Source organism: Notamacropus eugenii, chromosome 3 (assembly GCF_028372415.1).
Source record: "Notamacropus eugenii isolate mMacEug1 chromosome 3, mMacEug1.pri_v2, whole genome shotgun sequence".
Lineage (NCBI taxonomy): Eukaryota > Metazoa > Chordata > Mammalia > Diprotodontia > Macropodidae > Notamacropus > Notamacropus eugenii.
In genome coordinates this window covers 23,406,154-23,419,040 of record NC_092874.1, presented here as the reverse complement: position 1 = coordinate 23,419,040, position 12,887 = coordinate 23,406,154, and the positions used below count along the sequence as shown (strand labels likewise).

The 12,887-nt window shown below is 48.7% G+C and overlaps 1 protein-coding gene across 4 annotated transcripts in view; it reads right to left on the bottom strand.

Annotated features, from left to right (window-relative positions):
- The window catches only part of OSBPL10 (oxysterol binding protein like 10), a 228,543-nt gene that overhangs the window by 77,954 nt on the left and 137,702 nt on the right, over positions 1-12,887 (bottom strand). For all 4 annotated transcript variants that reach the window (XM_072651109.1, XM_072651110.1, XM_072651111.1 and 1 more), the window contains one exon: positions 6,687-6,897. In XM_072651109.1, coding sequence (XP_072507210.1) covers positions 6,687-6,897 — 211 coding nt within the window. The remainder of the gene's footprint in view (positions 1-6,686; positions 6,898-12,887) is intronic.

Here is a 12,887-nt window from a genome sequence, read left to right as displayed (position 1 = left end):
TCCCAAAGTGTCTACTCCTCCAGGAAGACTTCCCTGATCCTGGGTGTAATGCCTGTGCCACCCCCATTTGACCCTCAAATATTTTCCATACCTACATGCGTGCCCTGTTTCTGGAGGGGACTGGCTCTTTGATTTTATTGGAGACCATACCCATTAGAAAGATCTCAACCTGCTTGGCACGTGAAGAACCTTAGACTTTGGCCCGCAGCACAGCAGAAGTGACTTACCTGGGCTCCCCCGGTCAGGATGGGGCCAAAGCCAGACCCTAGGCTCCTGGGACCAGCACTCTGGAGCTAGAAGGGATCTCAGAAGCCATCTAGACCACCACCTCATTTTACAGATGAGGAAACTGAGGCCCAGAGAGGCCACAGGGTAACAGAAAAATCTAGAAGGGACCTCAACTGGCCCAACCCTCATTTTACAAATGAAACACCTACTGTTATCCCTAGACAGCTCATTCCACTTTGGGATCCTTCTAATTGACAATTTATTTTTTCCGGACATCAAGCCGAAATGTATCTTTTTTTCTCTACACACCATGCTGCATGTGCAACAACTAAGGTCACCTTACGCTTTTTGGTTTCTTTGTTGTTTTTTTTGTCTAGGCCTCCCCATCTCACTCTATGCAGAAGTGTGGGGGCTACTTGTGGGCTTGATCCCACAGACTGACACGGGGAAGCTTCCTCCTGCAATGTTTCTAACCTGGATTGGGGCCCCCCATCCCAGTTCACAAGGGCTCCCTCTACTGATGAACTTGGTGCAGAGAGCCGACTGACCCAGGCCCCACCAGCCCCACCAGCCCCACCAGCCCCACCAGCTTCACCAGCCTCAGCCTCCCACGTGCAAGCTCCACACCCAGCTTCACCTGAAATGCAAAGATCTGGGGTCCACCAATCTCCTTCATCTTACAGATAAGGAAACTGAGTTCCAGTGAGGCAAAAAAAAACTTGCCCATGGTCAGACAGGCTGTAAATGAGGGAGCCAGAATCTGAACTGAATTGAATTAAAGGCCTTTTCATTTGTCCTGGAATAAATGGTTCATCCAGGCTAATTTAACAGTTATTTAATTTTAATGATAACTATTTAATTCAATTTAATTTGACAAGTTTTTATTAATGTGCCAAGCACTGTGCCAGAGACAAAAGATAAAAATGAAAATGATCTCTGTCCTCCAGGAGTTTAAAATCTACTACAGAGAGTGGGGGGGGGCACAGGAGAAAAAGCTGAAAATCAATCTTCTATCAGAATGTTGATAGGATATCGGCAGGTCATATAAAAGCTGTCACAGTTTCATTATTTTAAAGGAACATGCAAATAATTACATTCTACTGAAGCAAACAGAAAATCAGCAGTGGTGAGAATGGCCTGGTGGAAACTCAGGTGTGAAAATTTCTAGGAAGCAAAGAGTGAGCTAAAAAGTGACTCTGCAAGGGGGGCTTCCATCATCCAACTGGCAATTAAAATGGGGGGGGGGGCAGGGATCCAAGCCCAAGCCAGGGCCGTCACCCCAAGGAAGGAGACAGAAACACAATTCAAGTCAACCAACATTTATTAAGCGCCTTCTATTTACAAGGCACTGAACCCAGTGCTGGGGATACAAGGAGAGTCGAACACAGCGCGGTGCCCAGAATACCGACAGGGGATAGATCAGTTACTCCTGGCAGGAGTCCTTTCTAGTTTTTTGTGCCCCTCAACAAACAGAGGTGTGACGGACGTTTAACACAGAGGATTCAAGAACGTAACAGCGATGATGCTTTGCAAACCAAAGCATTGGCTTCGATCAAATAGTGCCAAACATCCTGCAGATAATTTATGTAATTAATGTAAAAACACCAACAAGCAGATTGCCTGGAAAGCATGAATGCCCAAGGGGCAGGAGAGGATGGACGGGAGGGAGTCCAAGGGCATCAAGGGAACATGGCAGAACAGCTGTCTGTTCTGGCAGAGAAGTCCCTGACCTGGGGTGGGCAAGGGTCTCCCTCCAAATACTGGCCAAGTCCCTCAGCATCCATAGGCCTCTCCCGCTGCATAACTGCTGGGAAGGCCAGCAGGAGGGAGGGCAGGTTTCAGCAGGAGAGACGAAGGCAGAGGTTGGGCGAGGAAGAGTCAGCATGAAGAAAGCACAGAAATGAGAGAGGTTGGAATGAGGAAGAAGGGCAGCAAGTACTTCCAATGTGATTGCCAAGCAAGAATTTGTCAGGGAGAGAACCAAGAAAGAGACTGGCCCTGAATGCCAGGATGAGAAGGAGGACTTGAGGTCTCACGATCAGACCCATGATCAGGAGGAATATCCAAGCAGCAGCAGACCAGAATGGACAGAAGGACAGTCCCAGGGGTCCAGCTCCAGCATCGTAAGGGCCTGCACTAAAAGAGTGAAAGGAGGGGCAGAGGCTGGCCCTGAAGGGGGAGAGAGGACTGACTGGAAATGACCCCAAGGATCTGAGGAGGAGAGGACAGACAGCGCCATGAAAGGAGGCAGGGCAGGGGAGAAAGATGCTCCCCCTCCTTGGGTCTGCCCAGCACGTTGGCTTGGAGAGGCCAAGCATGCCATTCTGGGGTCATGATCAATGGAGGCAGAGGGAGAGGAGAAAAATGGCAGCCAAGCACAGAAGCTGGGGAGACACCCAAGGTGGGGAGGGAAAGAAAAGGGTCCAACAAAAGAAAAAGAGCATGACCCAGGGTCACAAGAACAGAGAGAGATATCCAAGCGCCCAAGAAGAGGTGGTGCAGTGCAGAGGTCTGGGAGGACTCAACCACGCACCACGAGACCCAGTGGCATCAAGACAAAGGACCACAGGTCAGAGTTGGGAAACCTGGTGTACATAAAAGGGTCTCCTCCCACCTCCCTGCTTCCAGAGTGTGAGTGTGAGTGAGTGAGTGAGTGAGTGAGAGAGAGAGAGAGAGAGAGAGAGAGAGAGAGAGTGTGTGTGTGTGTGTGTGTGTGTGTGTGTGTGTGTGTGTGTGTGTGTGTGTGTGTGTGTGTGTGTGTATGTGTGTGTTACTCGCTGCTATTATCAGGAAGGGTTAAGGTGACTGTTAGAAACATCCAGCAAGTCAAACATTTATGTGAAGGAGGAGGATGAAAAAAGACCCAGGGGTCACTTGTCTTTGAGCCTTGATTCAGAGAAGGTCCTTGGTCCTTCCAGGCCAAAGGGAGAGCAGGTCTGTCCTCAGGCTTCCTTCTCAACAAAGACAGGCTGAGAATCCCGGGCTCCCCAGGAGGAAGGCAGCTGAGGGTGGCCCCCACAACGGCCAGTCCTCTACATCACTGCCCTGCAATGGCAAGGGGGCTTAACTGGCACTCCTGGAAAAATTTGTTAAAAAAGGATTTGACCATTGCTGTAAACACGAGGTATATTTGGCCTCCAGAAAGGGAAAAGCAGAATTATGTATTGTTTTGTTTTTTTAAAAAAAAAGAAAAAACAGGATTTTTTAAAAAAGTAAAACCAGAATTTTTTCTTTAATTTTTTTAGAGGTCAGGGTTCAAAACCACGCACTGCTTCCTTGTTCTGTCGACCTCAGCACTGGCTGTAAGTAGGGGGAGGGGGCAGGGGGATGCAGAGCCCAGGGTGGCTAAGGAAGAAAACTGTCCACTTTCCATGCCCCAAGTAGCGGGGAGACGGTAACTGCATCTCCAGACAGCCACACCCTGGGCTCCTAAGAAGGCAAAAAGGGAATGGATGACGTCTCAACACGTGGAGTATGGCTTCTGCTTTCCTGCATGCCCCCAGTACTCATCCATCTTATACGTCATTGAAAATAGGGTCAGATAAAGTAGGTGCAAAAATACTTGTTGACCAACTTAAAAACTACCATCTGTTCTCTTAACTGCCTAAACTGGGGGACAGAGGTGGGGGGGGCGGGGTGTAGCCTGCAGGAGAAGACTGGGGTGGGTGAAACATAGGATAGCCATCTCTAAGTATCCCACAGCAGAGGGGGGGCCCCCCCACTCCCACCCCAGAGGGCAGATTTAGGAGCAACGGAAGCTGCAAAGAAGCAAATCCAGGCCCAAACCAGTTCAGGAAAAACCTTCCTAAGAATCCCAGCTGTCCGAAAGTGGAATGAATGCATTGGGCTGTCTTGGGAGGTAGGGAGGTCCTCCTCACAAGAGGTCTTCAGGCACAGGCTGGGTGAGCGGTCGGGCCTGCTGAAGGGAGGATTCTTGGTCGGACTGGCCACTGAGATCCCTTCCAACTCTGAAATGCTGGGATTCTGCTATTCTGTGATAGACTGGAAGCACAGACAGACAAGACAGTAACAGTTAGATGCTTTCAACACAACTCATCCCACTATAAAGAGAGGCAAGGGGGCTGCTCTACACAACTGGGCTACAGCTACTTCTCTCTTGTGATTCAGCTCTCTGCAGCCAGCCACTGTACACCAGATGGAGGGAGGTAATATTTGGGGAGTGGGCACTACAGGGTTACTCCCCCATTATAAAAAGAAAACTGCAGACTGGAGAAAGTTGTTCACACAGCTAATAAGTGTCAAAGGCAGGGCTGGAGCTCAGGTATGTCAGTTTTTTATTTACACCCTCTTCAAGTCTGTCACTCCTTTCACAGGCTCTCCAGCTCTGAATGAAGCCTTGGAACATGCTGCCTCAAGGCAGGCAGGCAGTAATAGCCGCATTTCGGTCCAGTTCAGGGCTGCCCCTTCCTAGGTTAGTAAGGGTTGAATGGAATGTTAGCTCCCAAGAGGCAGGAGTGGGGCTAAGGCTCCACCTTTTGTTGTTTTATCTCCAGAACCCAGCACACAGTAGGCACTGAATAAATGCGGGACTGTGTCAACAGGAGCTTTGAGGCTTAGCACTGGGGCTGGAGAGAAGTGGCCAGGGCCCATAGAGGATACCAGTCATGCCTGGGTCACTGGATGTGGCCACACACGTTTCCAGGAACATGCTGCCCTCAACCTCCCTCTCCATCCTCCACCCAAGAGGAATCCTCCACACAAGAAGGCACTACCTGCGCCCCAGGGAAAATCACCAAGACTTTCCCATCATCCTCTTACAAATAAATTAAAGACCTCATGGTAGGGCACCATCTTGCACAATTCTGAAGAGCTTGGGATGGAAAAACAACTCACATTCCCATCTGTGTGTCATAGTAAACAAAGGACTTTCCTTCTGGCCTGCTCAAGTACTCTTATGCCCATTTTACAGATGAGGAAACTGAGATTTGGACAAGTCAATGACTTATGCAAGCAAATGTGCGAGGCAGGATCCCATCTAGGTCAAATACTCTACCAGCTGTGCCATGTTACCATGCTCTAAGGTGAGAGGATTATATGAGACCACAGGACCCAGGGCTGGCAGACACCTCATCCAAATCCCTCATTTTACACCTAAATTGCCAGGAGGTTAACCATCTCCAATTCACAAAGCAAGGGAGCCAGATTTTCTGACTCTTTCTATAATGTCAGACTTCCTCCAACACAAAAGAGGTTGAAGAAGAGGGAGATGAGGCTAGGAGGGCATCAGGAAATGTGCACTTGAGCACAGCACACGGTAGGAGCTTAATAAATGCTTACTGACTGAGGAAACTGGTCAAAAGATGGGATCAAGGAACCCAGCAAGATGCCAGGACAGCGATGATAGTGACAAAAGGGAGAGGTCCCGAAGTCAGAAGATCCCCCCATGGCTCTGCCACCATAGCTCCAGGACAGATTTCATGGCACATGGCTCCAACATCCTGCCCTCATGCCCATTAAATCAGCAAAAATGTTTAAAGGTGGCAACAGTCAAGACTGGTGGCTCAAGAAAGCAGCCCAATTCTCTCCATCTAGAGCCACACAATTGTTGGTGCCCTGCAGGCTGCTGATGCCACCACCAGGACTAGATCCTGAAGATGGCACTGAGAGGAAGAAAAAACCTGTCCACACCTAAACATTCAGTCACCTCGTTTACAACATCAAAAAAGTGGAAGAGCCCCATGTGTGACATGTGAGAACACTCGTGGTGCTCGTGAACCAGTAAGTTCCTCAAAGGAGCCACTCGAGTCCACTAGAGAGAGAGAGAACAAACATTTACCTGGTGCCCACGATGTGCCAGGCACTGGGCCAAGTGCTGGGGATGCAAAGAGAGGCAAAAAGCAAACAGCCCTGCTCAAAAGGAGCTCACCTTCCCAACAAAAGATAAAGATGGGATGAAGCAGGGGCAGCCATGGAGGGTACGCACCAGGGTCCAGGAGTAAGGGGGAGGCTTAGAGCAGAAGGTGAAGGAAGGTGCTGAGCTCGGTGGTTTCTAAGCTGAGGAAAGGAAACGTGCATCCAGTTTGGGCACCCTCTAAATTCTGGTGCCCTGGGCCGAAGCACCACCTGCCCCCTCCTCGTGATGTCTCCAAAGCTCCGTGATCCCTGAAGACCACAAGGGCCATTGATTCAGAGGAAGGGGTGCTTAAGGAAACTGAGAGATGACACATTAGGCCTGACCCACCCTTCTCTCTCCCTCACACACATGTGCACACACATATGCACATGCACATACATACACACACAGCACATTTTCAGACATCACCTAAGACAGGTCACCAAGCATTCACCAAAGGGCTCCCTCTATGTGAGGTATAGACCCTTCCCTGACCTCTAGCAGCTCATAATGTGCCAGAGAGAGAGAAGGGAGAGGGCAGGCAGTGCCTGAGCTGAGGCGCACATCCATGGGTACAGGAGGAGGAGGGGGTCTGCCATCTTACCTGAAGGCCCCGTCCTGTGGTTATATTGGCCCACCTGGTGTATGCTCTGTTGTAGCAGGCTCAGGCACTCTCCGAGGCAGCTGAGGGTAGCAGCCGAGGTAGCTTTGAGCAGCAGCAGGTCCTGATCCAAGGGCGTGAGTGGGCCTGAGCCCGGCAAGGCCTCAATGGCTCGTACGAGGGTTTTCTGCTGCCCTTCTACCTGGCTCATCATCTATGAAGAGGTCAGAAAACACAAACAACGGATCAGAGCCAGCCCAGAAAGCATGGAGACAGTGGTGATGGCAGATGCCAGTTTTTTCCCTCCATTCCAGCTAAGGACCCAGAATCCAAAACTGGGAAGGACCAAAGTGGGTGGTTGCCAGATTTCTGCATGACCTGAGAGCAGGCAATGGGGCATTAGTCCCAGTAACTAGCCAGCATTATAAGAAAATAATCGCAATCTTGACAGCTGGCATTTGTAGAGTGTTTTAAGGTTGCTTTAAAGCAGCCCTGCCAGGTGGGTCCTAGTATCATCCTCATTTTTATACATGGGGAAACTGAGGCTGAGAAAGAATACACAGCTAGTATCTGAGGCAGGATTCAAACTCAGCCCTTCCCGACTCCAGTTCCCCCTACCATCTCCCTCAAGTCATCCACTTTCCCAGAACACCTTGGCCCCTCAGATAGACAGACCTGCTCAGAAGGCAACATGTTTCAATGGAAAAAACGCCAGATTTGGGAGTCAGAAATTCCCAAGTTTCAATCCTGCCTGTGCTGTGTGACCCTACATAAATCAATTAACCTCTCTGTGCTCCTAGTGATTCCCTCAGACTTACCTACTACAGCCCAGGTGGGTAGCAATTTGCATGAGGAAAGGGAGTTCTTCACATTAATGAACCAACAGATGTTACATTGAAAAGGATGTAGTGGCCTGCCCCCGAATCCCATTTTGCCCAGCGCTGTGGTGGCAGGTGATATAGCCCATCTCACCAAGGACCAGCAGATCACATATAAAATGCCAGAAAAACAGTCCGCTGACTTTATCGCCCAACCTGACCCATGATGGCAAGGAGCAAGGAGTTCACTCGCTGGAAGATCCATCGATGTTAGCAGAGGATTCATGCTTGTTACTTACAGCAGATACATACATACATACACACACACACACACACACACACACACACACACACACACACACACACACACACAAGCTGAACCATCATTGTGGGTCATGCTATTGTCAAAAAGCTCAGTTATACCGGAAATGTGCTAATACGTATAGACAAAGTGGCTCATTCATTAAATGCTTATAAAATTCTCCCCAGAAAACCTGTCTCAACAGAACAAGGCACTGGAAAAGGAAGTACAATGTGATACATAGTAGTTCTCACTATTAGCGAGAAATACAGCTCTCAAAAGGTAAACCAACCTTGGGGACCAGGGTGAGGAGGAATTCCCAAAGAGCCTGCCCACGGCCCAGCCAAGCATCCCAAGGAAAGCTCTCATCAGGGCCCAACCACCATGATGACTTTGCCCGTGATTCCTCAGGACTGATAACCAAGGCTTCAAGTCACAGAAACGTCCTGTCTGAGCATTGAGGGATCCTAGTTCCAGGACACTTACCCACCCCAGGACCCTGCAGGGAAACGTTCCATCTCACAGACTCTCAGAAGTCAAGCATTTATTAAGTACCTACTATATGTTCCGGGCACTACACTCAATCTGTCCATGCCCTGGCAGACTTGATACAAAGTCGTCCTTGAGGACTTTCAGCGGGAGGAAGCCCACATCCTGCCTTTGCTGAGAAACTTCTCCCCAGACCAAGTTTAACAAGGCTCACCCAAAGGAAGGCCCCACCCACTTCTGGAGTCGGATATTCTGAACCAGAAGAAGGAACAAGAAGGGAGGATGCCTAGACCCCATGGCAGCAGACCGTGATTCTGGGATGGCTCCTGCTGGGTGATCGGGGAAGGGGCCTGGGACCCCTGGGGCCAAGTTTGGAGGAAGAGCAGGGGAAGCTGTAGCAGCCCAAGTCCGGCCTTCTGGGACTCTGCTTCACAGCCACACGTGTAAGGACCAGGGACAGAGTGATGAAGCAGCTGCCTCTTGGGGTATATTAAAACCAACTCAATTCAACCAAAGACAATGATGCAGCTACCAAGTGGCAAGGGCACAAAACTGTCCACATCCCTGCCCTTGAGAAGGTGGCAGCCTCCAGGGGACACAGAGGTAAACAGGTAAGATGAGGTAATCTGGAGAGGCAGAGAAGGAAGGGGGGAGGGTAAGAATAAGAGGGAGTGTTAATAATGTGGGGAAGAGGCCTGAAGGAAGTAAAACGCCTCTAAGAGATGGAGGTGAACACGTTCTATGTGGGGTCTGGGTGAAGGGGCAGGGCAGGAGGATGGACAGCCACAGTCTGAGGTAAAGTTCTCAACAGTTTTTTAAAGAAGGGGCAAAGCAGAAAAGGAGCAGGGGGGAGGAGCAGAAGGCAGGGGACAAAGGATGGGGGGCAGGAGGTGGGAACGAACATGAGAGAATGCTGAGGAAGCCAGTCCCCAGGAGGCTGGAGGGCACAGGATCGAGGACAGAAGAAGAGAGGCCTGACCCTGACCAGAAAGGGAAGAGTCATTCCATCCTGAGTTCAGAGCAAAGGAAGCTAGAATGAGGGAAGACAAGAGATGCTGAAACTTTGGAGAGAAGGGGATTCACAACAGATGGTCTCGATTTTCTCACTCCAGGAAAACTGAACACTCTCTGCTAAGAGGGAGGAGAAGGGCCTGAGGGGCTGGAGGAGGGAGGTCTGGTACCATCTAGCAGGGAGCATGATAGAATCAGAGGAGTAAAAGGTTTCTCACGGCAGCAGGCCCTGTTTGAGGTTAAACACCACCACTCTAGAGAGGGCCTGAGAAGCCCCACTCTGGGGACTGCTCCAGAACCATGCAGAAGCAAAGGAGTAGAAATAGCTAAGCTGGGTGGGAAGAGGGTGGGGGGCAACCCAGTACTGAGGGTTCAAATCCTGGGGACCAGAGATGCCAGAGATCCTTCTAGTGACCCCCTACCTCCACCCCAACACACACACACACACACACACACACACACACACACACACACACATATACACACACACACAACACACATACACATACACAAACACACAGACATACACACATACAAACACACACATATATACACACACATACACAAACACACACACACAACACATACCACCACCACCACACATGGTAGCAGCAGCAGAAGCTGCTTCCAGAGCTCTGGGCCCACACACAGTGGGGAATCCAGCAGCTGATAGAAAATCCCTGAAGTCTGGGACAGTACACCCGCTCCCACCCCCACTGGAAGCAGAGTCCTACCTTGACAAAGAGTTAGAAAGTCAAGTTTGGCTGGGACAATGAGCAAACATCATAAAAGAACTCAGACTATAGAATCTTACTTTGGTGACAAGGAAGCTAGGACATACAACCAGAGGAGGACAGCAGAGTCAAACTCCTCCATCCAAAGCCTCCAAAAGGAATATGAATTGGTGACAGGCCATGGAAGAACTCAAAAAGGATTCTGAAAATCAAATAAGAGAAGCAGAGGAAAAACTGGAAAGAGAAATGAGAGGGATGAAAGAAAATCATGAAAATTGAGTCAACAGCTTGCTAAAGGAGACCCCCAAAAATACTAGAGAAAATAGCACCTTAAAAATAGACTAACCCAAATGCAAAAGAAGCCCAAAAAGGAGAATACTTTAAAAAGCAAAATGGGCCAACCAGAAAAGGAGGATCAAAAGCTCACTGAAGAAAATTCCTTCAAAATTAGAATGGTACAAATGAAAGCTAATGACTTTAGGAGAAATCAAGAAATTATAAAACAGAACCAAAAGAATGAAAAAATAGAAGACAATGTGAAATATCTCACTGGAAAAACAACTGAGCTGGAAAATAGATCCAGGAGTGACAATTTAAAAATTATGGGACTACCTGAAAGTCATGACCAAAAAAAGAGCCAAGAAATTATCAAGGAAAACTGCCCTGATGGTCTAGAACCAGAGGGCAAAATAGAAATTGAAAAAATTCACCAATCGCCTCTGGAAAGAGATCTTAAAAGGAATATTGTATTCAAATTCCAGAGTTCCCAGGTCAAGGAAAAAATACTGCAAGCAGCTAGAAAGAAACAATTCAAGTACTGGAGAAATACAATCAGGATAACACAAGATCTGGCAGCTTCTACATTAAGGGACTGAAGGGCTTGGAATAGGATATTCCAGAAGTCAAAGGAACTAGGATTAAAACCAAGAATCACCTACCCAGCAAAACTGAGTATAATACTACAGGGGAAAAAATGGTCATTCAATGAAATAGAGGACTTAAAAGCATACAAGTCAGTACTATCTCCGTGACCTTGGCCACAATGTCACTTAACTCTTCTGGGCCTCAGTTTCCTTAAGGTGAAGGGGTTGACTTGACCTTCACAGTCCCTTCCGCCCTAGGTGAGGCCTGTACTGTCGACACCCTCTCTGACCACAGGAGGAGGGAGGGTGTAGGGAGGAACATCCTACTCCAATCCCAAAGAAGCCCATTCAGTCTGGGGGCAGCTCAACTGGAAAGCTTTTCCCAATATCTGCCTCCCACTGCCCTTCTACCATGACAGCCATCAAGATACTTGGAGAGAGGTGCCTAGACCCCCTCCCCAAGGCTCCTTTTGTTCCCCCAGAGCAGGTCTGCAGCCTCACCATTCTCAGACTAAAACGCTAGGAACCCATCATGTGCGCACACACCTCAGGAGACATCCAAGGGTGTGCCCTGGATATTCCAGTTGGAAGCTTCTGTGTTCAGGTCAAGTATCCAGAGAGTTCAGAAACTGCTGACTCCCTCGCTTAAGCACAAATATATTTCTAAAAATGCCTCACTTTTGACAGCAATGATGGAAAACCAAAGCAGAACAGGCCACAAGGGCTAACTCCACTGCGATTCCTCCTCCTCTGCCTCTTCACCCAAGACCATTCACCAAGACACTCACCTGGTAAAATATTTACAGGCTACTGAATCTGTTTTCTTGTTTAAATGGTGGCTGCTCAGAAAAACACTGCATCGTTCTTTATATAACATTGATCGGGGAAGAGGAAAAAGGCCATTTCTGCATTTCTGCTTATTGTCTAGATTGATGACACCCCCCCTCCCCCCTTATGTTCAGTAGGATGTGAACTCCTGGAGTGTCAGCAGCACTCAGAACAAGTCCTGGCGCACACGCGTGCATGCGCACACGCTCACATACATGCACACGCGCACACACGCGCGCACACTCAGCAAGTATTTAGGGGTTAATAATAACGATGATGACGTTTTGTTGAGTTATTCCCTGGTGTTTTCTTGGCAAAGACATTGGAATGGTTTGTCTGTTGATGGTGACAATGATAATGATGACGATGATGAAGAAAATGATAGTGGTGATGATGAGGATGATAAACAAGTGCCTTAAATCCTAACTACTGACCTACTCACCCCGAGACTGGCAGTTCCAATCCTTAGTATCTTGAATCTCAAAATGTCTGTATAAAAGGCTATTAGGTTATTTTTTTTTGTTCTACTGATGATTTCCTCTTTTACGAGGTGAAGGAAGCAATGCAGAGGACTGCCTTTCTGACCGAGAAGCAAGAAAGATGAGCCTTGTTTGGCTTGACCCTAGGGAGGCGGCATTTACCAGGACGCAGAGCCCAGCTCAAGGTAAGGGGAAGTTTCTTCATGATGACTGCTATCTAAATACAGAGCACACAGCTGCAAGAAGGAGTGAGCTTCCTGTCACCAGAGGTCTGCAAGTGGAACCTGAAGACTAGTGGTCAGAGATGGTATAGACAGTACAGGCATCACCTAGGGCGGAAGGGACTGTGAAGGTCAAGTCAACCCCTTCACCTTAAGGAAACCGAGGCCCAGAAGAGTTAAGCCAAGGTCATGGAGATGGTCCTGACTTGTATGGGAGATGGCAGAGACAGAGATGTGACCTTCCTTGTGATGATTCTGGGATCTGATCACTCACACTTTTGTCACATGGGGTGAAAACGAAAAGAGAAGAGGAAATAAAACATCCTGCACTTTAGCAATCAATGGCTGAAAAGCTTTGAATTGTGTGTAAAGCATCTCTGAGAACGAAGCCCCATCAACACCACATTGGGGGTCGCCTCTTCTCACTTAACCTCTGCTGATGAGGCGGCTGCCTCTGAGA